General features: G+C 28.9%; 1 protein-coding gene and 1 non-coding gene across 2 annotated transcripts in view; one reads left to right on the top strand and one right to left on the bottom strand.

Annotated features, from left to right (window-relative positions):
- LOC145832351 (dynein axonemal heavy chain 6-like) overlaps positions 1-22,170 on the bottom strand; it is a 74,937-nt gene that overhangs the window by 14,775 nt on the left and 37,992 nt on the right. Inside the window, exons 41-73 of the mRNA XM_082939669.1 lie at positions 21,672-21,767; positions 21,169-21,364; positions 20,959-21,029; positions 20,613-20,752; positions 19,132-19,327; positions 18,392-18,580; positions 17,793-17,942; positions 16,997-17,172; positions 16,576-16,761; positions 16,127-16,376; positions 15,701-15,852; positions 15,099-15,321; positions 14,911-14,966; positions 14,581-14,737; positions 14,117-14,230; positions 13,498-13,773; positions 13,230-13,379; positions 12,634-12,789; positions 12,140-12,355; positions 11,692-11,802; positions 11,292-11,473; positions 10,626-10,785; positions 10,421-10,555; positions 9,590-9,848; positions 7,224-7,480; positions 6,615-6,838; positions 6,260-6,435; positions 5,931-6,127; positions 5,032-5,148; positions 4,693-4,938; positions 2,423-2,501; positions 1,702-1,865; positions 1,341-1,495 (exon numbers count right to left, since the gene is read on the bottom strand). Coding sequence (XP_082795795.1) covers positions 1,341-1,495; positions 1,702-1,865; positions 2,423-2,501; positions 4,693-4,938; positions 5,032-5,148; positions 5,931-6,127; positions 6,260-6,435; positions 6,615-6,838; positions 7,224-7,480; positions 9,590-9,848; positions 10,421-10,555; positions 10,626-10,785; positions 11,292-11,473; positions 11,692-11,802; positions 12,140-12,355; positions 12,634-12,789; positions 13,230-13,379; positions 13,498-13,773; positions 14,117-14,230; positions 14,581-14,737; positions 14,911-14,966; positions 15,099-15,321; positions 15,701-15,852; positions 16,127-16,376; positions 16,576-16,761; positions 16,997-17,172; positions 17,793-17,942; positions 18,392-18,580; positions 19,132-19,327; positions 20,613-20,752; positions 20,959-21,029; positions 21,169-21,364; positions 21,672-21,767 — 5,612 coding nt within the window. The remainder of the gene's footprint in view (positions 1-1,340; positions 1,496-1,701; positions 1,866-2,422; positions 2,502-4,692; positions 4,939-5,031; positions 5,149-5,930; positions 6,128-6,259; positions 6,436-6,614; positions 6,839-7,223; positions 7,481-9,589; positions 9,849-10,420; positions 10,556-10,625; positions 10,786-11,291; positions 11,474-11,691; positions 11,803-12,139; positions 12,356-12,633; positions 12,790-13,229; positions 13,380-13,497; positions 13,774-14,116; positions 14,231-14,580; positions 14,738-14,910; positions 14,967-15,098; positions 15,322-15,700; positions 15,853-16,126; positions 16,377-16,575; positions 16,762-16,996; positions 17,173-17,792; positions 17,943-18,391; positions 18,581-19,131; positions 19,328-20,612; positions 20,753-20,958; positions 21,030-21,168; positions 21,365-21,671; positions 21,768-22,170) is intronic.
- Trnar-ccu (transfer RNA arginine (anticodon CCU)) lies at positions 3,483-3,555 on the top strand. The gene has a single exon. It is a non-coding gene; the product is annotated as a tRNA-Arg (tRNA).

The raw sequence follows: 22,170 nt of genomic DNA on the forward strand, positions 1-22,170 counted from the left end.
TTTTTAAATAAAAGTAAATGATCAAACGGTAAAAGAAAACCAAACCTACTGTTCAAACATATAAAATAAATAAAGTTAGTCGATCCAAGAGAGAATAAAAAAACTTTGTAAATAAAAGAAATGGGTCCAATCTTATTGAATGGGCTGTTACACGCTGCCTATTCTCAGGTGCTGTCCCGCTACTGACCGACGCGGAGACTTTTGGCTGCTACCTTGCGGTCCTGGCCCGAGTCGCCTCTCCTTACTTAACCTGGTCGTACCAGCTTCCGCCGTCACGACACATATTAACGCCGAGCTTAGCGCGGACACCCGATCGACATAGCACAACGAGTAACAGGGCTCCCACCCTCATACCGTCCACCATTTCAAGCTTCCTAGTAGCTAGATTACAGGCGCCTGCCAAAGCGCCCAGCTGCTAAACAGCGTTTAACTAGCTATATAAACTTACTTTATTCTGTTGTGCGTGGAGTGGGAGAAAATTTGCTCCGAGCAGCGCAAGCTAATTTCTTGTAGTTAGCAAAGGAAAAGTTTTTTAACTCATTTACTTTGTATTTTAATAGCTTTTTACTACTTTTAATACTTTAATAGTAACTTTATATAGAATAATCTAACTTTTTTAACTAAAATAAATACATCAACTAAAAACTTGTAACTTAGTTTCAATTCTGTAATTAATTATTCAAGTGCTATCAAAAGCAACTATTTTATACTTTTAAACTGGTTTTTTAAATTTTACTTTATCTTTGCTAACTTTTACTTTATATATAAAACCACTTATATTTTACTACTTTATAAAGCAAACAAATCATAAAAATATATATAAAAATCAATGAAAAACTTTTAACAATCTTTGTAAATTTCATTATACTAACTCTCTTATTTACAAAATAACAATCCAAATTCATTTGCGAATAAATTAATGAAAACGCTGCTTTAATTAACGAATATACATAATACTAACATTGATAGTTTAGATAAACATGTTAAAAATTAATACACTTTCAAGACTTCATCTAAGCTTTTAATAAAAAACTTATAAAAAATTAAATACAAATAAATAAACTTTTATACTATAACTAGATGACAATTAAATTTCTATAACAAAAACAAATACCGTTTATTTCTAATTAAAAAAAAGTAAATTTATGTTTTTGTTTTAAAACTATCGATCGTCTAAAGATGGTTTATAAGGATCTACGTTTAAAAGTCCGATTTAGAATTTACAAACAAAGTTTATCAGTTTGTAAGGTTTTTACCTAATAGATTGAACGATTCACAAAAACAATGAGTGCGCAGTTATAAAGGTTGGAAACACAAGATTGAAAACAGTTGGAACTAACTCTTGATTGTGAGAAGCAATTTTAGGTTGTATTGAAATGATGCTGTCAATGATTTGTGCGCTTTCGGATTGCAAATACGCAATCTCAGCATTTTTGTGCATGCCGAACAAATCAGGCGGGTCTTGAAATGGAAGTTTGTTCACATGAGTTCGCATCTGATTACAACATAAATTTATGAATATTTAATAATTTTCTTCTTAAAGCAATTAGTTTTCATTGTAAACCAAAACTATATCGTTGCCATAATATTATATATTACACATGTCTTTTTATTTTTTCATAAATGAACTACTTAACTTAATGTACTACAAATTCACTTTTTTTTATTTCTAAACGAACTGAAGTAATTTTGGAAACAAACTTGATCATAAGTTATATCGGCCAACGGTAGTTTAAATTTGCTGTCACTTGAATAGCTGTAATTTGATTGGTCGATTACACTCGGGTTGAAAAACTTCCTGAAGGTGGAGATGAGGCACCTTCGATCCCAATCGTCAGTAACCCTTCCACCGTATATCACCTCGGCTAAAAAAATTGTTACGTCACAGTAAGACAAGTTTTTTTTCCAGTTATTTTGAAAAACTCAAAAATTGTTAATATAAAAACTTTATCGTCTACGATAATTTTGAGCAGTTGAGCTTTATTTATTTATAGTTTTTATTTTAAACTCTAAGTAATAAAAGTAAAAAAATAATACAAAATAATGAGTGATATTTTTATAGAAATTAAAGTTATTAATAATGAACAAACAATTGGTTTAGTTTTAGTTTAGATATCTTTAAAATCTTTACACTATTATTTGTACTTAGCCAATTTTTATATTTTGAAGTTTAATTTTAATCTGAAGCATTTAATAATTCAACCGTTCAACAAACAATAATTGCATACTTTGTTTTTAAGAAAATTTACTTGTATCATAATAAATGGCTTGTAATTAACTAACAAGCTAATATGTTTGTTTTATAATATAAAGTTAAAACTCTTGTAGAACTAGTATTCAAAAAATAGACCAAAAAAATCTAACTACGCTCAAACACTTAAAGCTTATTTGCACTTAATATCTATAACAACTTTAAGCAAACCAGTCAAGTATTCAAGAGCTGCCCACGGAACAATTTCATGGTTAACTGAAAGCAACTGCTGCAATGTTAGAACCGAAACCTAGTTGAAAATAAGTTAAAGCTAATTTTATTTAAAAAGTATTTGAAGTAAAGTTTAAATTTTTATTTATTTGCTTGCACAAAACAACCTCCAAGCTTTATATGCATGTGTACAAGCATTTATAAAATAACTTTTACAAACTAAGAAGAAAAAAAACGTAAGTTTACTAACTTAAACGAGCTAATAGTTTAACAAAGTTTTATATTATGTATTTCAGTTATTATTTCGTTGTAAAACATACTTTTAATGATAAAATTAACTAAAGTTATGCATTTAAAATGTAAAAAAAAAAAATATTTACAAATATATCCAATAACTAAACATTTTAAACAACACAAGTATAATTGTATTTAATCATTAAAAATTTCAAACTAAAATACTTCTATAATGTACTAAATAAAAAGTATAGTTAAAATCTAAACGACTAATATTGTTCGTTTTTTGTATTTTTATTACTGTACAACGAACTTTGTATTTAGTGCTGACTTAAAAACTATCAATTACCAGAGTAGTAAAAACCAGATAAAAAAAAGTTTTATGCGTTTATAAACTTTTGAAAACTAAATCAGCATGTTTTTTCATCTTCGAATTTGTAAAATTAATTAAAGTATTAAAGCATCGCAATGTTTTTAATAAGTTTTATTTGATTAGGTTTAAGTTTTTTTTTCATTTTAAGTTAAATAATTATGTATGTGTAATATTCTAGTAAAAATATACAACTATACTACCTAAAACATACTTACTAGTTTTGTGTAGTTTAACTGTAAGCCTTAAACAAACAATAACATCGAACAGTTTATTATGCAGTAAGCTAATTATCTAAGAAAAATATTCTCATTATTGGTATAAGTCTTATTTGAAATAAAAAATGAAACTAAACTATCAATGAAAGCTTTTTAAATTATAAAAACCTTTCTAAAATTTTAAATTTTCCACTTGATTTTAAGTTATATATACGCATATACTCGTTATTATCCAAGCGACTGCGTGGCCTAATGGATAAGGCGTCTGACTCCTATTCAGAAGATTCCGGGTTCGAGTCCCGGCGTGGTCTGCCTATTTGCTTTAAGTTTCAAACTTACATTACCAGTAGGAATTAATAATTCTAATTTGGGATTAATTTTTTTGTTAATTACGCTGATAACATTATTTTAATACTTCCATTTATATAGATGTTCAGGCATTAGTGAACCTTTGCAAACTGATGTTTTGTATAACAATTGAAAATTAAAATTTCATTTTTTTAAAGCTTAATTACCAATATATTTTAACTAGTTCAATTTTCAAGTTTATGGTTTAATTTCAGATTTTTCAAACTATAAGTAAGCATTTGTTTAAGAAAATTAAAAAAAACTTGCTTTAAAATAAAAGTTTTATTACTTACACAGGAAAGCAAAAAAAAAACTAGTCTAAATTAAATTTATGTTTTATTTTACAATATCTGTTAAATTTTTTTTTTTGAATAATAGCTTTTTTCAGATTTTTTTTTTCATTTAGTTAAAAAATATTTTTTTTTTCAACTGAGTTTTTTCATCAGCTGTAATGTATTTTTGCTTATTGTTAGTTAACTTGAATGTTATATATTTAAAGAGCAGGTAAGTTAAAATAAAAGTAACTTTGTAAAATTTCAAAAAACAAGTATTGCTACATGAAAAAAGATTTTAATTTTAAAATGGGTTTAGCTTGTTGTTAAACAATTTATCAGGTGTGTGATTACTCTTTTTAGTACTTAAAAAAATAATAAAACGTATAAACATATATGTAATAAGTTTTTAATGTTAATTTTCGTAGAAATGTATTAAACAATTATAACTGCATTTATTTGTACCATTGTAAACATAAGTAGTTGATTACCTTGAATTGTTTAAAATAATCAACTAAATAATGAAATAATCTTATTACATTAAAACACTTAAACTTTTACACCTTTTGTATTTGTAAATTATAATTAAAATTTGTAGAATAAATGGTTACGTTGCGTATTTCAAAAAATATATATAATGCATAATTAAAATAAAGTTAAGTGTGAACATGTTTATAAACTGCTATAAAATTTACTTGAATACTTAATGTTATACCTTTGTTTAAGGTAAAAAGCTATATTAATTGTATTTATTGCATTTGAAAAAACATATTATCCAGTTTTCAAACCATAATTGCATTGAGAAGAGCTAAATGCATCAAAACAAACTTGCAAGTCGGAAGCAGTTAAGTTGTACTTCAGGTTGAACCCAAGTGAGTTGAATTTTCTCCTCTCGTGCGCCACCGCGTTGAACACGCACAAACCGAACACCAGGTGGCGCCACGCGCCGTGGTCGCAACCCTGCTCGAACAGCTCAAGCGTCACGTGACCCACTTGAGTGCCGTTGCCATGGCGACCCGAGCTGAACGCCGATTGCAAATGGGAGCGGACCCCTCTTGCTGGCTCTACGGCCATCTAGAGGATAACATTTGTATAAAGTTTATACATAATCAATATAATAAAGAAATCGTATATTTTAGCTAAACATGTTGATGAAATTTGGCAAACCTTAAGAGACTTGTGCAGAACGCTGGTTGGAAATTTGCAATCAGGCTTTGAGCTGAGAAATAACCGGAAGTCAGGATCTGCTTCAGACGCCGGACATGACAACTCATCAACTAGCTCCTGAATTTAAATGAATTTTGAGTACTTAAAAAACTCGAGTAGTTTATAACGTTTTTAAAATGCCTTCTTTTAAAAATAATCAAGCTGAGTGTAAATACGAGTTTGTGATGTTGTATAAAACTGTTACGAGACGCAATCTCAATCAAGACAAATATACGAGCTTATACGTCAAATGGTGTAAAATTGCTTCCTAAATAAACTACTTTATTTGGTATTTCAACTATCAGAGCTTTGCATTGTCGGATTGTTTACTAATGTTTTAATTATTAGTATTTTGTTTCAACTTAATTCAATAATAAAAAAAATAGTTTATTTAAATTTGTAAACTTTATTGTAAGATTCAATTGTTAATAAGGTATGTTATTTTGTAATACTAAGAATTTACTGTTATTCGCATCTCTAAAGTAAAAAATAGCGTATTTATCAGATAACAAATGTATTCACAAACTTAATGACTTAATGTGAATGTCTCGATTAAGTATCATGGCAGTGAGTTAAAGTCTTTTTAAGTCTTTAAATAAAATACTTTACGTTAAAAGTCAGAAGTATCTGCTATTCAGAGCATGGCCGGCATACTGATTGAGCACAACTTAATTTTTAAAAGACGTGTACAATGTTATCATAAGTAATTGATTTTTTTTAAGGATGATGAAAATAAATTTTAACTTATAACTAGGTTAAATAAAAGTATATAAAATCATGTTAAGTAATTAGAACAACTTTTTGTTTCCAATAGAAAAAAACCAACAACTTGACTAAATAAAATAATAAAAGCAACTAACCTGAAGACGCGGCATGAATGAATGAGCGAGGTGACAATTTTGCAAAAAGACCCACCTGCCCTTCAAAATTCTCGCTTTGTTCACGACGTTGTTGGCTTTCGGCCCCTGACCCCTGCCCAGTGACACCATGTCCACGTGCAAGGTGGAACCCCTCACTTGCTGAGCGTACGCCAGTAGCTGCTGAGAAGGATCAGTTCCTGCACAAAATTACATTTAAATGAAGCTGTCACTTACTTGATAATTGATTTTCAGCAAGACTAGTTTATCAGAAGTTGTACTAATAGCTGATACTATTTATCTACTTTAAAAACTACTAATTGATAAAAAACCTGGTGAGAGTATGAAGACAATTGGAGTGAGCCGGTCGGATCTTTCGAACACGTCTGTCAGATCCGACTCCTTGCTATGGAAGTTTTGAGAGTACGACGGTCCCATGCTGTCTTCTATAAATGAATATATTGAAACGGGAAGAACTTCCGGCCTTAAAACTTTTATGAGCATCAGCCTGTAGGAGTATGTACTAAAGCAATCTTAGGCATATATAAAAACTTAGTTGTTGCATAATAAGTTAACTTTAATAAATTTAAGCTTTAAATAATAAAGCTTTTGAGTAACGAGTATTTCTATTTTGTTTTTGTAAATTAAATAAAAGCTTAAAACACAGTCACAACCAACGTGGGTTACCTTTCAAACGCAGACAAAGCAGACCAATCAAAGCAGTTCTCTTTCTCAGGCTTTTTGGTTAACAAATTGTATAAATTTGATGAATTTTGAAAGTTATTCCAGCTATCGTTGAAATTTTCGTTGTGAATGCTTCTACACAGTTGTGAGAAAGAAATGAAACTTTCGCTTAAGTACTTGCACTGTCGGAATTTTTCAAAACTAATCCAAGCTTTCGGTTTGACGTACTGTAAATTTTTAAGGTTATATTAAAAGGTTCTTAAAAGACAAACATCAATAAAACAAAAAATATCGTGACTAGAATAATTTTTCAACTGGCAAGCTTTTAGTTCAACCGTAATATCTTAAAAAAAGTATTTATTTCAAGAAGTTTGTTACTAATTTTTTTGTGAAAAAAAGTTTAGCATTTTTTCTTATTAAAACTCTTATGTGTTTCAATAAACTTATTAAAACAAAGGAAGTAACTTAATAGCCTAAGTAACAAAAATATTTATAGTTTTTATGCAAACCATTATGTTTATGCAATTAAAAATGAAACAAAACTTTACTAACTCGTGTAAAGTCTCGTTTAAATAAAACTTTACTCATTTTTTCAACCACACCAAAACTAACTTCATCACTTTTAGTGCCGAGTGATGAGGCGAGAGTCCTAGTGTGGAGGAACGCCACCCAGTGCTTGTAACTCAACCGATCATTCCTCCGCATAACGGCGACGCTGAGCAAAAACGTGAAAGTCTGCCGGTGATGCGCGAACAACGATGACGTCACGATCGAATGGCATTCTGACGTCATACGGTCGATGATGAGGTCGAGGCGAGATTCCAACTCGTCGTCAGCCAGGCTGGCCAGCTGGCTTGCTTGAACAAGCTCTGTTGAAAATTCAAATTAACTTATATTCAGCGAAATTTAAGTAGCTGAAGTTAATGGCTTGTTCGAGTGTGTTAACTTTTTAGTAGCTTATGGTAAAAACAAGTATAATATACAATAGTCTGTATTCTTCTCAAAATTAGTTTTTGATGAATGAAATTTTTCAACCAAACTTATTAAAACTTCTAGCGCATTTTTCTGAATTGTACTGTTATTATAAAAAAGAAAATTGTACATAAGTCTTTACTTTTTTTATAAAATGCACACTAAAAGTAAAAATAAATAGAAAGTATTTGTTATACAAATATAATAATCTTTTTCGAAGTTGTCTTCAGATAAGATTCAATTTAGAATATAACCATTTTGCTCGAAAATCGAGCGCACTTTCTGTAAAATTTTGTGCATTTCAGTAGAAATGCAAAACTTCCATAAGAATTTGAGCATAAATTTAGAATGTGCTCTTGAAAATACCCTATAGCAGAACAAGTTTTAGTAATTATGTAATGTAGACTCAAACTAGTGTAAAGAAAAGAAAACAAAACGATTGTAAACATTACTCATAATATATTTTCTGTGAAATGTTTAATTTGATTGAACAGAAACATAAATGTTAAATAAAACCAAGATTTTTTTTTCTCTTTAACTAAAGCAAAAAAATACACAATTATGAAATTATAACAAAAAGCGTACCAAAATTTAATTAATTTAAAACTAAAATAAACATTGTAATGGACAAATTTAGGAAAGAGTGCTTCGGTTTTAAATAAAAAGATATAAGTATATGATTTCTGTTCTTAATTTATAATGTTGTGCAAAAGTCAACAGGGTCGGCAAACTGCATCCCGCGGGCCAAATTCGGCTCTCAAAGCCAGAATTTGCGGCCTGCGAGGTAATTTTTAGCTAAAGACATACCTTTTTGAAAACATAAAAATAAAAGGTTTTGTTTTAAATTTTATAATAAGCCTCCTAATTTAATAAATACTGTTTACTAGCTTTATTATTGCTTACTTTATCATACTTTTGGCGTAAAACTGTATTTTTATACTAAATACTACAACTATTTAAAAAAAAGACTTTTTTTATAAATAGAGCGGCCCGCGAGCAGCTTTTTTAGAAAAATTGGCCCGCGAGCTACAAAAGGCTACCGACCCCTGGTCAAGCAAGTAAATTTTTATCATGTGTAATTTCAAAGAATGCAAATAACTCAAATTCTGACAACTCAAGTTTTAACAGTTTTCTTAATGTTAGTTTTATCTAATTATAAATATTCATAACTTAATTACCATAATTCTATTTCAAAGACCTACATGAAGATTTCTAAACAAATAAAAAAAATTGAGATAAAACTTAAAAAAGTTTTAAAATTTACTAAAATATTTTTAGTATTTATGAATATTATAATTATATTATTTTTATTACTATATGTTTAACAGTTAGACTTACATGATCATTTTATAGTTATAATTCAATTTATCTTTAGAGGTGTGACCCCTTCAAAGTTTTCTAGACTACAGTTCTGTAGAGCTCTGTGATTCGCTTATCAAAAGGTTACTAAAGTACAACTTAATATATACTACATTTACAAACTAAGTAGCAAACATAAAAAAAATATAAAATTTTAACGTAAAAAAGGGATGATACAAAAATTAATATATATTTAAAAAAAGAAAAAAAAAACTAAACTAAATAATAATGTGTAGAAATTTTAATTATTAAAAAGTTTGATACTATTTTCTTTTGATATAAAGTTTAATATATATCTATATCAAGTTTTCATATTATTTATAAAAATCAAATAATGTTATTTTTTGTTCACTGAGTAAAAAGTACTCAAGTTATTAAACAAAAATTTTTTTGTACCCCTAACAAAAAAACCACGCGTCGCCAATGGTCTAAAATAAAAGATAGTTGTCGTTTTCAAAGGAGTTTTGTACATGAAGAAAGCTACGTATAACCTTATTTAAGTATTTTTTTGCAAATTTACCACGAACAAATCTTACAAAAAATAATTATCAAGTAGTTAAAAAAAAGGGGTAGCTAACGTATAACCTTATCCGCACAATTTTTACGCACATTAACATGAAGCAGCGAAAAACAAATAAAACACTCACTGATGCTGTCAATGAAGAGTTTGGTGAACCACTGCAATGAAAACTTGTACATGGGGCTGAGACCGGACAACTCGTCAGTGACAAAGTACAGAACAGCGCCTCTGCTGGCCACTTTCAAGTATTTGGACCTGGCCTGGTCTGTTTTTTCCTGATTTGTTTTAGCTTCGGTCAGCCTTTTTGAAACTTCTTCGGCCGTTGCTTGGCTTTTCTTTAGAATGACAATCAGGTCTTCGTGATCTAAAAGGCTGCCTTGTTTGTTCTGAAAAATTAAAAACAAGTTTCAAACTACCCTTGTAACTCTTGCTAATTATTTATAGTTTAAAGTATAACAAAAAATCATCTATAAACAACAAAAAATAACTTTTCAAAAAGTAGAAAATACTGACATTTTTCTACGTGACAAATGTAAACAGGCATTTTTGCTATTACATACGTAATAATCTATAAAAAGTACTATACTTTAAACTAAATTTTGGTAGCAACCTGTTTTAGTGTTAGTTTTAAATACGGTAAAAATAAGAAAACAATTCTATTAGGACTTGGAATTTTAAAAACTTAACTTTTTTATAGATTTGACTTTAAACTATAGAAGTTTGAACAAATTTTATATTAGATTATTGTAAAAGTTTAACTTTTATTTAATTTAAAAAACTTTACAGAATAATATTTTAATAAGTTAATAAGTTACCAATAAAAGTTTTCTTTAAAAATTGTTATTAAAAATTATTATCAGTTATAAAGTACAGACTATGAGAGTAAAATTCTATAAAATTTTATCAACCTGTAAAAAATAATTTTCAACTGTTCACAAGACCTAAGCAACTAAACTACCTGCAAAAACTCTAATGTTTGGTCTTCAAGCTGCTGCAAAAGTTTCGTGTCGTTCATAATGTTGACAAGCAACTCATTTTTGTTGTCTTCAAGCTGAGGCCTTTCTAAAGTGACGACATTTGAGAGAAGCTGGCCCTAAGTTTTAAAGTATAAAGTTTTAGAAACTGCTCCAAACACTTAAAGGTTTAAAAGATTTAAAACTAGCTTGTAGTCCATGAAAAGTAGTTGTGAAATTGATGACAATTACAGCAATGCACATCGCGGGTAGCAAATTCGGATTGGGTTGGTTCGTTATCAAGTACAATCGAAAGTTTGCGTTGTAGTTGACTTCAACGCCTCCGATTAGCATGTAGTCTTGGCCAGCTCTAACAGTTGTTGAGATAAAAATAATATTTTTTTACAATGTTCTTTAGGAGTTAGTGTTACTTTACTTACTATACTTGAAAAAAGTTAAGAGTTGAGCTTGTTCATATATCTAAATGGTTGTAATGCGTGTCTAAAAGTTTTAAAAAGTATTTTTTTATCTTAAGTAAACATAGAATTTTCATACAAAAAGTTAGAAACTTGGAAATACCAGCACTAGTATTTTTACAACTAAAACAGAGAATTATTAAATATTTATTTCTGATTTAAAAGTGTTTTGACAAAGTTTATAGGTTTTCTTTAGAGCTGCAAACTACTTTTAAGAATATAATGTGCCATGTTATACCACTATGTTATTAGTATTTGAATAGTTACTCTAAAAGCACCAAAAAAGAATAAAACTTTAAACACTAAATTTAAGCACCTAATAAATATTTAAACACTCTAATAGAATACTTAATACCTATAACAATAAATAAAATTATTACACCAAAGATATAAACACTACCGATGAAATATTTGCTTTTCAAGCAGAGGTTTGAGCTCAGCATCAAAAGTTTGTGGAAAATTGCAAATGATGAGGGGTTGGCCCATTCTCACCGCCTGCTCAACTATTTTGATGCAATTCGCATCTGTCGAATCCACCATTTTAAGATTACTTCCTTCCATTTGCTTTATCCAAGTCACAGCCTGCGAAAATGTGCAGAACAATTTATAATAACTTCTGCTTATTCATGTATACATTTTTCAGGTTACAAATAACAATTTATTATTGTCTCTGGTTGTATTAGATAAACAACAAAAATAGCTGCAGAGTAGAAACCAATATGTAAAAATTAATAGCTCTCAACTTTAAAGTGGAACTTATAATAAACATTTTACCAGGTAAAAACTAACTGAAAACTAACTTGGCCTTGAGGATCAATGATTAGTGGATATTTAGTTGACAGCTTCATCATCACTGCATTTTCAACTGAGTAATCGTCCCGAGGTAGCTTCATATTGTACCAGTTTCGCACCTTGGTTGTAAATAGGTGTTTCAATTTTAACAAGATTACAGTTTATTTTATACATTTATTAAAAAGTTTTATACATAGCAGTTATTTATCAAAAGATGAGAACTAAAAAAACTTACAAAACTAAAAAAATATTTAGTTTGGAAAAACAATTCGGCAAATAACTGATAATCTAACTAGTTTCTAATGTTATTAGAGTTAATTTTTAAATTGGAATTAATGTAACTATAAATTTAAAATCTTTTAATATACACGTTGTTAGTTTTAACAAGTTTTTTTTTAAAAAACTAACTAATTTTTTAAACAAGTGTATTTAAAATAAAGCTTAAACAATAAATACCTCATTAATTGGAACGTTTGACTTTATAACGTCGTAGTTTGAGGACACATTCAAGCCTGCATCTTTGCAACTTGACAGCACGTGTGTTGCCATGGTGATGCGGTATTTGCGGGGAAAGGGACCAAGATAGCTGACCCAGACACTCGAACACAAAGTGTCACCAACTAATCCTATGCTGTCTTTTTCTAGCTGTAGTATGGAGCTTTTCCACCTTTTCTGCATTTAATTTATATTTTTAAACTTGTTAAAAAAAAACTATTGAGTAGTGGACAAAAGTTTAATGTAATTTAAGTTAAAATAGTTTTCAACAAGTGTTCTAAAAATGTGACTTATCTGTTTTATACGCTTAAAAAATTTAACAGTGTGTTTGTTTGGAAAATAAAAAAGTGAGTGAATTCTAGTAAAGCAGCTTTTAAACCAACAAAACTAATTCTATACAGCAAAAATATTAAAGCTTACAGCAGATACTAATAGTAATTTAATAAAATAAACACTTGTTCATGTTTCAAAGCAGATATAAGTTTTGTAGCTCTTTCCATTTTTTGTGAAATTTCTGTTTTTTGCTTGTTCATGTTTTCTTTTTCTTCTACACTCTGCTTGTATTTGTCATTTAAAAATTTGAAGTGGGACTCGACACGTTTAAGGCTTATCTATTGCAAAAATTCAAATTAGTATGATTTATTAATTTTATTTAATATGAGTTGTCGCCATAAATTAACTTTACACAATTAAACTGGTTTAGTAAATATTTAAATTCACTTTTTCAATACTTTTTAGTCATAGTTCTCTTTACGATTTTTGCATAAATGTTTTCAACTAATATATCATCATGTTAAAGATTTAGTTAAGATCAACAGAATTACTTTTTAATGTAAAAACTTAATAAAGCAAACTAACTGTAATTATACAAAAAATCGAAGGTTAGTTTTTCCACTAGTTTAAATATTTAAGCAGCTTATGCACAAAACACTCTTATTTATTCCTGTTGTACTACAAAAATAATAAAACTAATCTATGTTATTAAAGTTGAGCTCAATGAGTAAAGATTGACAAAAAAGCAATTTTTAGTGCTGTTAAAAAACAAGGTTACCTGTTTTTTATTAAGGTCTACTTTTGAAATTTCAAGCGCCTCTACGGCTTCTTTGACACGATTTTGTCTCGGAACTATCATTTGTTGCACGTTGTGATAATGCTCCAATGCTAACACCCATTTGCACAAGGACATACAAGCAAAAGAAACCTGGTTTTGTGTATACTAACTTTTACAGAGTCGTTGTAGTTCATACGAAAGTTTTGGTAGTTAAAAATGGTATCAATATTCATTACAAAAATACATTTATAGTTTAACTCAAGTAAACCTTGGCAACTTTTTCAGGCACAAAGCTTTCATTGCTGGTAATTTCTCGCAATTTGACGAAGACACGATTGGGGATCGAGTCTCGGTCGATCAGAACCAGTTTTTTGATGAAAAGCGAATCAGCAAGTGCCAGCTTGGCGTCTTTCCAGGAAGTGGGGATCCTGAGAAGCAAACAGACCGCTTTCATCACAGTCTCGACCAGTTTCGGCGGTTTGTTATAGACTCTTATTTCGGCTATGTGAGATTTGTCCAGGGCGTCAAGGGCGGAAGCGGCTTTCTAGCGTGGGGGATGTAATTAGTTTATTTAATTGAATACCAATTTTTTTATTGAACAACAAAAAAGGGCTCAAAAAGTTTGGCCTAAGAACCTGGTGCACAAAAAAACCTTTCGGTTATTGAGTCACACACCACGGATACAGTTTAATGCCTTGTGCAGGGCATTTATTTTGAAACAATAAAAAAATTGAAACATAACTATAACTATCTTTAGAAGTGTTTTTTAAAACAAAGTAAAATTTTGTTTAAATGCTAGTAAAAGCTTTTACAGTTCAAATATTATTAAAAAAATAATTAAAAATGTTTTTGGCAGTAACTTTAAAATTTCAAAGTTATATTCGTACTTGTAAAGCAGGTAGAACTGATTTCAAATCCTGAGAAGCAGTTTCAGCAAACTTTTCAACAATTACTGTTTCTTCTTTCATCGCTTGCTCTTCTTTCAAAACTATTTTCCTTACCTTTAGTTTTTAGAGTTTTAAGCATATACACTTTATAAAATTTTAAAACAACTTTTTATTAAGTAGTGCTGTCATTAAAACTTTAAAAAATGTTTTTAATACTACTTTGAGTATAAAAATTTATTTAAAGTTATTAATCTACTGTATTTGAATAAACTTATTTCGTATAATAAGATGATTTGCTTTAAAGTTTAGTAACAAATAAACCTTTTGATAAAAGGAAGTTAGAAATAAGCTCTGCTTATTTACTTAACTTTAAACTATTCTTTAATGTACAGAAGAGACTTTAAATATGCATTTTAGCATAGGTAAAACATAAAAAAAGTAATAGAAATGTATAGAAAGAAAACCTCTTCTACGGCCACTTTATCAGTTTGTAGTTGCTGCATGAGCTGCTGAAGTTTAAAAGAGTGATTTTCAATTTTGGGTCCCAACTGCTGCAATTCAACCTGCATATCTCTTATTTGTTGGTCTGCTTGTTCTATCTTTTTCATTCCTAGCATCAGTCTGATAATAGTTGGATTTAAGTTTAGAAAATGTTCTATAAAGTTTACAAAATGTTCTAATTATAATAAACAAATTTGAAACTTAAACATGTTCGTTATATTTGGACATTTATAATAAGGCTAAAGTATTCGTTAACTCAGTAAAATTTTATAGACATAATCTTTAAAAACTACCTATTTAGTTCATGGGTATGATTTCCTCTATTTTCTTTGAGCAGCTTAGTTAGAAGCTGTTAAAGTTTATAGTATAAAAACACTTATACTAAGAATAACTTGTTATTAGTTACTAAAAACTTTAATGCATATTACAAAAATTGTAATTCACTTTAAAAAATAAAGCTTAGATATTAAAAACTAGCAACCTGAACAAAATGCAAGTAAGTAGCGGGCGTGATGAAAAACCTCCTTTTCATTTCCTGCCACATTTTATCCGTTAGTTGGCGCGCAAACGAATGTACATTCACACACAACCGCGCCAAATCATCAGCAGAAACTCCGTCTGAATGGTTCTTACTGATAAAATCCCCTCTACTGAAATACGCGACAGCAATATCTATTAAAGCGTTTTCTGGCCACCTGTCAAACCTGTATTAAAAATAAAAGTAAGTAATTGTGCATGGATTCATAAATAGATTTTTTTTGAAATTGGTAAGTGGAAAAATTATATTTTGTTTTTTTATTTAATTATTTTAGACCAATAAAAAAACATAGGTTTAGATTTCTTCGTGGTCTGACAAAATCTTACTTACTGTTTGCAATTTGTTTTTAATAATTGATATCTTTAATAATTTTAAACGGGTTTCATTGCTTAATAAAAAACCTTTCTAAGCATCAAAAAACGTTTTATCAAATATAAATATTTTGAATAAGTTTAATTTTCTTAACTTGTGAACAAAGTTGTGAATTACATCAAAAAATATATTTTTATATTTGAATACTTTAAGCCAAAAATAATATTACACACCAGTCAATAGTGCAGCAGTTCACGATTGATGGGTGACTTCTCACTGTTTTGTTGAACCTGTCATCAGCAGGCGACATGGAAACTGCAATGTGCAAGTTTTTGCGAAATCTGCAACGAAAAAATTCCATGATATGATCCCGTTTGTCTTGCACCTGCATTCAATCAATAAAGTAAGTAAATAGCAATAACATACGACAAAACAATAAAAAGTTACTTTAGTTAGTTTAAAAAGTTTTGTTATATTAGCACCCACATTGCTGAACTTCAATTATAAAAAGCTGTACCAGATGTTCATACTGGATGCGTTGTTTGTAATCTTAACAGATACACATTAAAAAGCTTTATGTATCATAACTATAAGACGAATAAAATTACCAACTTATACTTACAAGTACGACGTTAATTAATATTTAAACATTTACCCACCTGATTTTCTTGGGCGTCCTGTTTTATCTGCATTACAATCGAGTCGATTTCTTCCTGATCGAACAAGTCCTGATCTTCGGATCCAGTGTTCAACAGGCAGTTTATGTCTTCCAGAAGATCTTCGCAGACGCAAATGTCTGCATCGGTGATGAACAGCACAACTTTCTTGTTGGAAATACCACAAAGCTTGAGTAACTTTTTTAACTCTTCCCTGAAGTCATCTAAGGTGTACCCACGCACAATGTTCAGTCTGTGGTGTTAAGTCTTGAATAGAATTAAGAACAGTATATAAAGATATTAAATAACTTGAAGTTGAAGCACAATTAGCCTTTTTCTTTCAAATATAAAATATTTTTTTAAGGCGTTTAAAACAATAACTTTTAAATACACTTTCTCATTTTTTGATGCGTTGGACTTGACTAATTACTAGCGGCACAAACAAAACAAACGTGTACAGCTGGCACCCGCACAGGATGCAGGCCAGCTTGCAGGCGGTGAACTTCCCGCACCCGTTCAAACCAACGAGCAGCAGGTGGCTGTTCTGCTGCGAGAAAACTCTGCTCGACCTGATCACGTGATCCACAGCGCTCTTGAAGAAGACGAGAGGGCACTTTTGCACTTCCGCTACATTGTTGCTGTGTAAAGAGAATTAAAATTAATATATAATATAGTTGGAAAAGCATTTAAGCAAAGCTTGAGAATGAAATATTTTCTACTGAAATTTCTAATACATTAACAGAGAAACACGACTGAGAAACACGACAAAAAACCCAAAGGTATTAAGAATAATAACTTAATTTTATTAAATCCAAAAAAATAATGTTGTAAGTATTACATATATTCACTACACATTTTCATAGAGAAACTTACTCGAGATTTGTCATGTAAAATTCATCAAGTAGTTTCCCAAGTACATCGTGGTTTGCTAACTGTTTGTATATTTTATCTTTTTTTTCATCATTTTTAGTAATCAATTGCGTTGGTGACTCTTGAAAACTTCCGAAAGCAAAACCCTTTTTTTCTAAGTCTTCAACACTTAAAGAAACCTAAAAAATTAACCTTTATTAAAACTGTGTATGTTTTTAAAAATACTAAAAAATTAAAAATTATATATAAAAGTTGTTGTATTTTAGTTTTAAACGTATATAAAATTAGTTTATATTTTAAAGTTTAAAAAATAAAGTTTTTTTTTAACTTAAAGCTATTTATCGTCTTGTATACTTTTCTTAATTAGGTTAAAACTTAAAGATACCTAAAGTATAAATCTTTAGTTAAACTGTGTATGTTTTTAAGATTATAGAAAGTATTATTAAAAAAATATGTTAAAGTTATTGTATATTATTTTAAACGCATTTTAAAAATAGTTCAGATTTTTAAATAAAATAACATTTATAAATTTTAATTTTTAATCGTCTTGTATACTGTTCTAAATTAGGTTATACAGTATACAAGTTAGCTACAAAAATATAATTAAACAATCAAGTGTTTTAATTCACTAGAGAAATATGGTTATTGTATAAAAGTTAGGTCTGATTTAAAATATTTTTGTAATGCATTATTTCTGAAAATTTAAACTTAATAGAAGAAGTTTTTAGACCTTATGTTTACCAAATTTCTAACAAGCTTTCGTTTTTTTTATATATAAAGATATTATTTTTTTTGTAACCTTAAAGTAATTGTGCAAGTCATCAGACAAATACTGCAAAAAAGAGCATCTATCTTCGGAATTAACAAGTCTGTCGTGAAAAACTCTGGTGGCTTCATGGGCGAATAATTGCACAAGCAAGTCTTTTGTTGCTATCACACCTTCGTTTGCCTGAAAGTTTTCATTTTATACTAGATAGTTTACAAATGATAGGAAAACTGAACAGTGAACAAAAAAAAAACATAAAGTTTAAATTGAAAAACTAAATCAAATCTAGTAATTTGTTTTAATCAGGATCCGTTTTCCTTGCAAAGACTTCAAAATTCCAAAAACAAAATGTTGTATGTGGAAAAACTATTAATTTCTTAGATATTAGTTCGTTTTACTTGTAAAAAACTTATTATTTACAATTTTTTAGTCATTTTGATTGAAAAAACTAGTGACTTACTGGATCTTTTCTAAATCAAGATCTGGCCGGATCTTTGATTAAAGTTTAAAGTGTTTAAGCAACAAAACAAATGATTTGAAAGAAAAGATAAAAAAGAACGTATCTATTCCAGTCACAATATTTGATTTAAAATTAATAAAACTGTCTCATAAACAGCTACATATGATCAAACCTGCATGACGCCTTTTATGACTTGACTGAGCTGCCTGGTGTTGAAAAGGTAATGACACTTTTTAGGGGTGGCGGGCATGGTGTTTACCATCTTGTAGTATATTGCTATGGAGGCGGAGACCAACTGCTTCACACAATTCCTCACTTCAGGCATGAAGTCTTTTTGCTTCATGAAACTTCCTAGTTGTACCTGTTACAATTATTTTTTTTAAATTTAAATTCTTAAGTTATAAGTAACTAAACTAAATAAAACTGAATAGAAGTTAAATTTAAATTGGAACTAAATTAAGATTTTATAAAGTTAAACTTCAGAATAAATTTATAATTTGTTTCTAAAGCTTTTACGTACTGGTTTTAAATAGTCAAAGTTAAGATGTTCAAAGTAATCAAATTAAAGCACATATTCGCAATGAGTGTGAGCTACAAATGATAAAGTTATAAATAAACGCCTCAATAAAACAAAAAGTATAAAATTTTTAAACTTCAATATGGCGTGACAATACTAAACTTATGTACTTTAAAACTAATAAATATAAGAAGTAAACAGCAAAAAAAAGAATTAATAAATGATGCCATTGATTCTTGATAAAAATTGTTTATTTTTGTCTAAGTTTTGGAGTCATCCAGTAAGCACCTATTGACTTTATTTCCTAACAAAAAATTTACAAGACTTAGGTAAATAAATTTATCAAAAACTAAAGCAAGCTAAAACAGTATTTAATATTAAAAAAACAGACAAACTCTGTAAATGTGTTGGAGTGATTTTGTGGACGGTTGAGGAATTGTGAACATGCTGAAGTTAGTGAGCAACCTCTCGCTGATTGTTTCACGGGTGTTGCCGCGCGGTGGCGCTGTCACTCCGGCTATTGTGACATCACTGACGCTTTTAAACTGCAGCGACTGGAGGTCGTAGAAACCTCGCATTTCTACAAATTGCCTAGAAAAGAAAAAAAAAATTGGACAGATTTTATACTTTGTGAAAGTAATACTTGAATATAAAATTGGGCTGAGCATTCAGAAGTGATGAAAAGATCTTTGATAGCACAACATTTAATGAACAATACGAATAATGTAGATATATATGAAATTTGAAGATTTAAAGTTTTAAGGATTTGTTTAGATACTTTTTTTTTAATAAGACTAGAGCAGAAGCTATTTAAAAACAATTAAAAAAGTTCAAGTCGTGAAAAAGAAGAGTTTAGTTACACGGTTGTAGTTCAAGTAATTTTGGAAATATTTTAAATTGTAATTTATTGGTTAGTTTTACTGTGTTTTTAAATTAGATTCAAGTGATTAATTTACATAATTTTTGAAGTATAAAAGTTCTGCTATGTATGTATTGTGCCTTTTCAAATGTATTTTCCTTATATTAAGGGCATAGGGGAGGATCCGACATTTTTTTTCACTAAAAATAACACTAGATGTTATATGAAAGCTTAAAGTACAAACTACAAGCCAGTTTTTATAGAATCAAAAAATCTCATTTAACTTTTGAGATATTGTAATTTTTATAAAAAATTTCCAATACAAACGTATGGACCGCAAATTTTTCGGAGTCAATTTTCTCGGAAATTAAAAAAAATCACTAAAAATCTATCTTCTCCTTCATTTTTTGATCTAAAGACCTCAAACTTTCAGGAAATGTTCCTTTTATGATTTAAAAGACTTTGAATATTGGAATTTTAAAAATATTATAAAATAAAAATTTTATATAAAAAAAAAAAAAAAAAATAGGTAGTTTTCTTTTAATAAAAATTTATTTTTCAAAATTTAAAAATTCGTGCACTCAATCTTTAAAATTTAATAATAAACTTTCTGTGAAAATTTGAAGAAGATTGCTTAAAAAATTAAGGAGGAGATAGATTTTAAGTGAAATGGTCTTTTTTTGCGTTTTTAGTTTGCACCTTCCATTAGGAACTTACTGAGATCACCGACTTTGATCGCTCATATCTCAAAAACGACTTTAAATTTTTTCAAGCGGTTAAAAATTTCTGATAGCTCAGATAAAATGCCATAAAATAAGATCAACTAGTAGAAATCAAGGTAGTACTTCCCCCTATGCCCTTAATTGAAGAAATATATTTAAAAATTAACAACTGAATTGTTTCGATTTTATTAACTATGTGTCTATGAATAGTTGTAACTTTTTGTTAAAGTTAGTTCCTTCGAACAGTTTACTTTACTTAACTATAAAATTTACTCCTAATTAGAGACATTAAAACCTGATAAGCTCAAGAGGAGGTTGAGTTCCGTATTTATCAGCAGAGGGCATGTTTATATCGTTGATGAAAACAACCATTCGTTTACCACCACAATTGTAAGAGTTTGGTGGACTTTTCGTCAGCTTGCTTAATATGTGCCTCTGTGTGTTGAAAAAATTGAACTAAGTTTTTTATTAACAACATAAGTAAACAAAGTTATTGCAAAAGTAGCAAAACTTTTAATTTTCACTTTGACAAAAGAAATAGTTACAAAATATTTTTAGAACTCGGTATTTTAGAAAATTTGACGTTAACAGCTGTTTTACAATATTCTTACTAAAATTTAAGTGCATAAAAATTTGACTACCTGACACAAAGATGATTTAGTGAGAGCACTGAACTGAATTGTGTTTGTTGAAACATCTTTACTATCGCCATCTACAATAAAAGCAACTTATTTTAATACAAACTACTACAACAGCTTAGTTTTTACTTAATGCAAAAAAAAACTATTGCTTTTAAAAATATTTTACTTATTAAGTTAGAACTAAATATATTGTCATTTGTGTGTTTGTACCAGAATGACTTTCTTCGTCCTCCAAGTTTCCGCCAATCATGAGGCTGGATTTTTCCTCTGCAACGCCACTCAGTGTCAAATTTACAATGTCCTTTATCAGCTGCGATCCCGTTTCGTTGAACCGAAAAATTTCCCCTATTATGCAACCTACGTTGTCCTTGTGACCGCCTTCTGACGACAACCGCGACAAAACGTTCTGTTTGTTATTTAACTTTGATTAAGCTTTTTGTAGATGTGACCATACTAAAACTTTAAACAATTGAAACTCAAATTCAAAGTTTCATGACTGGCTTATCATATAAAAAATTAAAGTTATAGATTATATAAAACCTATTCTATTTAAATGTAACTGATATTACAAAAATTTCTGAAACTTATAATAAAATTTGCATAATCTTAATATTCTCTGTTAGTGATAATTCTTAATATAAATTTATTATAGTATGACTAATTACAAACTTATTTAATAAGTTACTTTAAACAAAACAATAGCAGTTTTAAACCTGCATAATTTTCAACTTCCCAACTCCACTGTTTCCAGATAACAAAACTGGGTGGTTGTTTAGTAACAGAAGCGACGTTAGGAACGAATATCTTACCTGTAAAAATTTTAATTTCATGTCAAAATACATTGTAGTATTAATATAAAATTTGACTAACTTTGATACTTTTGAGGCATTTAATTTTAAATGTAACATGTATTTTTCAAGTTATATGTAACATACTGCTTTGTCTTTGTATTAAAATCCTTAAACTGAAATACATATTGAAAAAAAATATTGTAAAATAGTTCAAATTAATTTTGCTCAGAGCAAACTCTACTAAAAAAGTTTCCAAGTTTTGGTATTTAAGTAAATTTTATAATTTTTATTACTTTTTTCATTTAGTTATAACTTTTATAACGCTAAAAGTCATATATATAACCTTATACAATACATGATTATTTTTCAGTTAGTCATCATTTTGCAAATATCGTTTTACTTTAATACTTTAAAAACTGTT

Source organism: Thalia democratica, chromosome 3, assembly GCF_965202585.1.
Source record: "Thalia democratica chromosome 3, ktThaDemo2.hap1.1, whole genome shotgun sequence".
Classification (NCBI taxonomy): Eukaryota; Metazoa; Chordata; class Thaliacea; order Salpida; family Salpidae; genus Thalia; species Thalia democratica.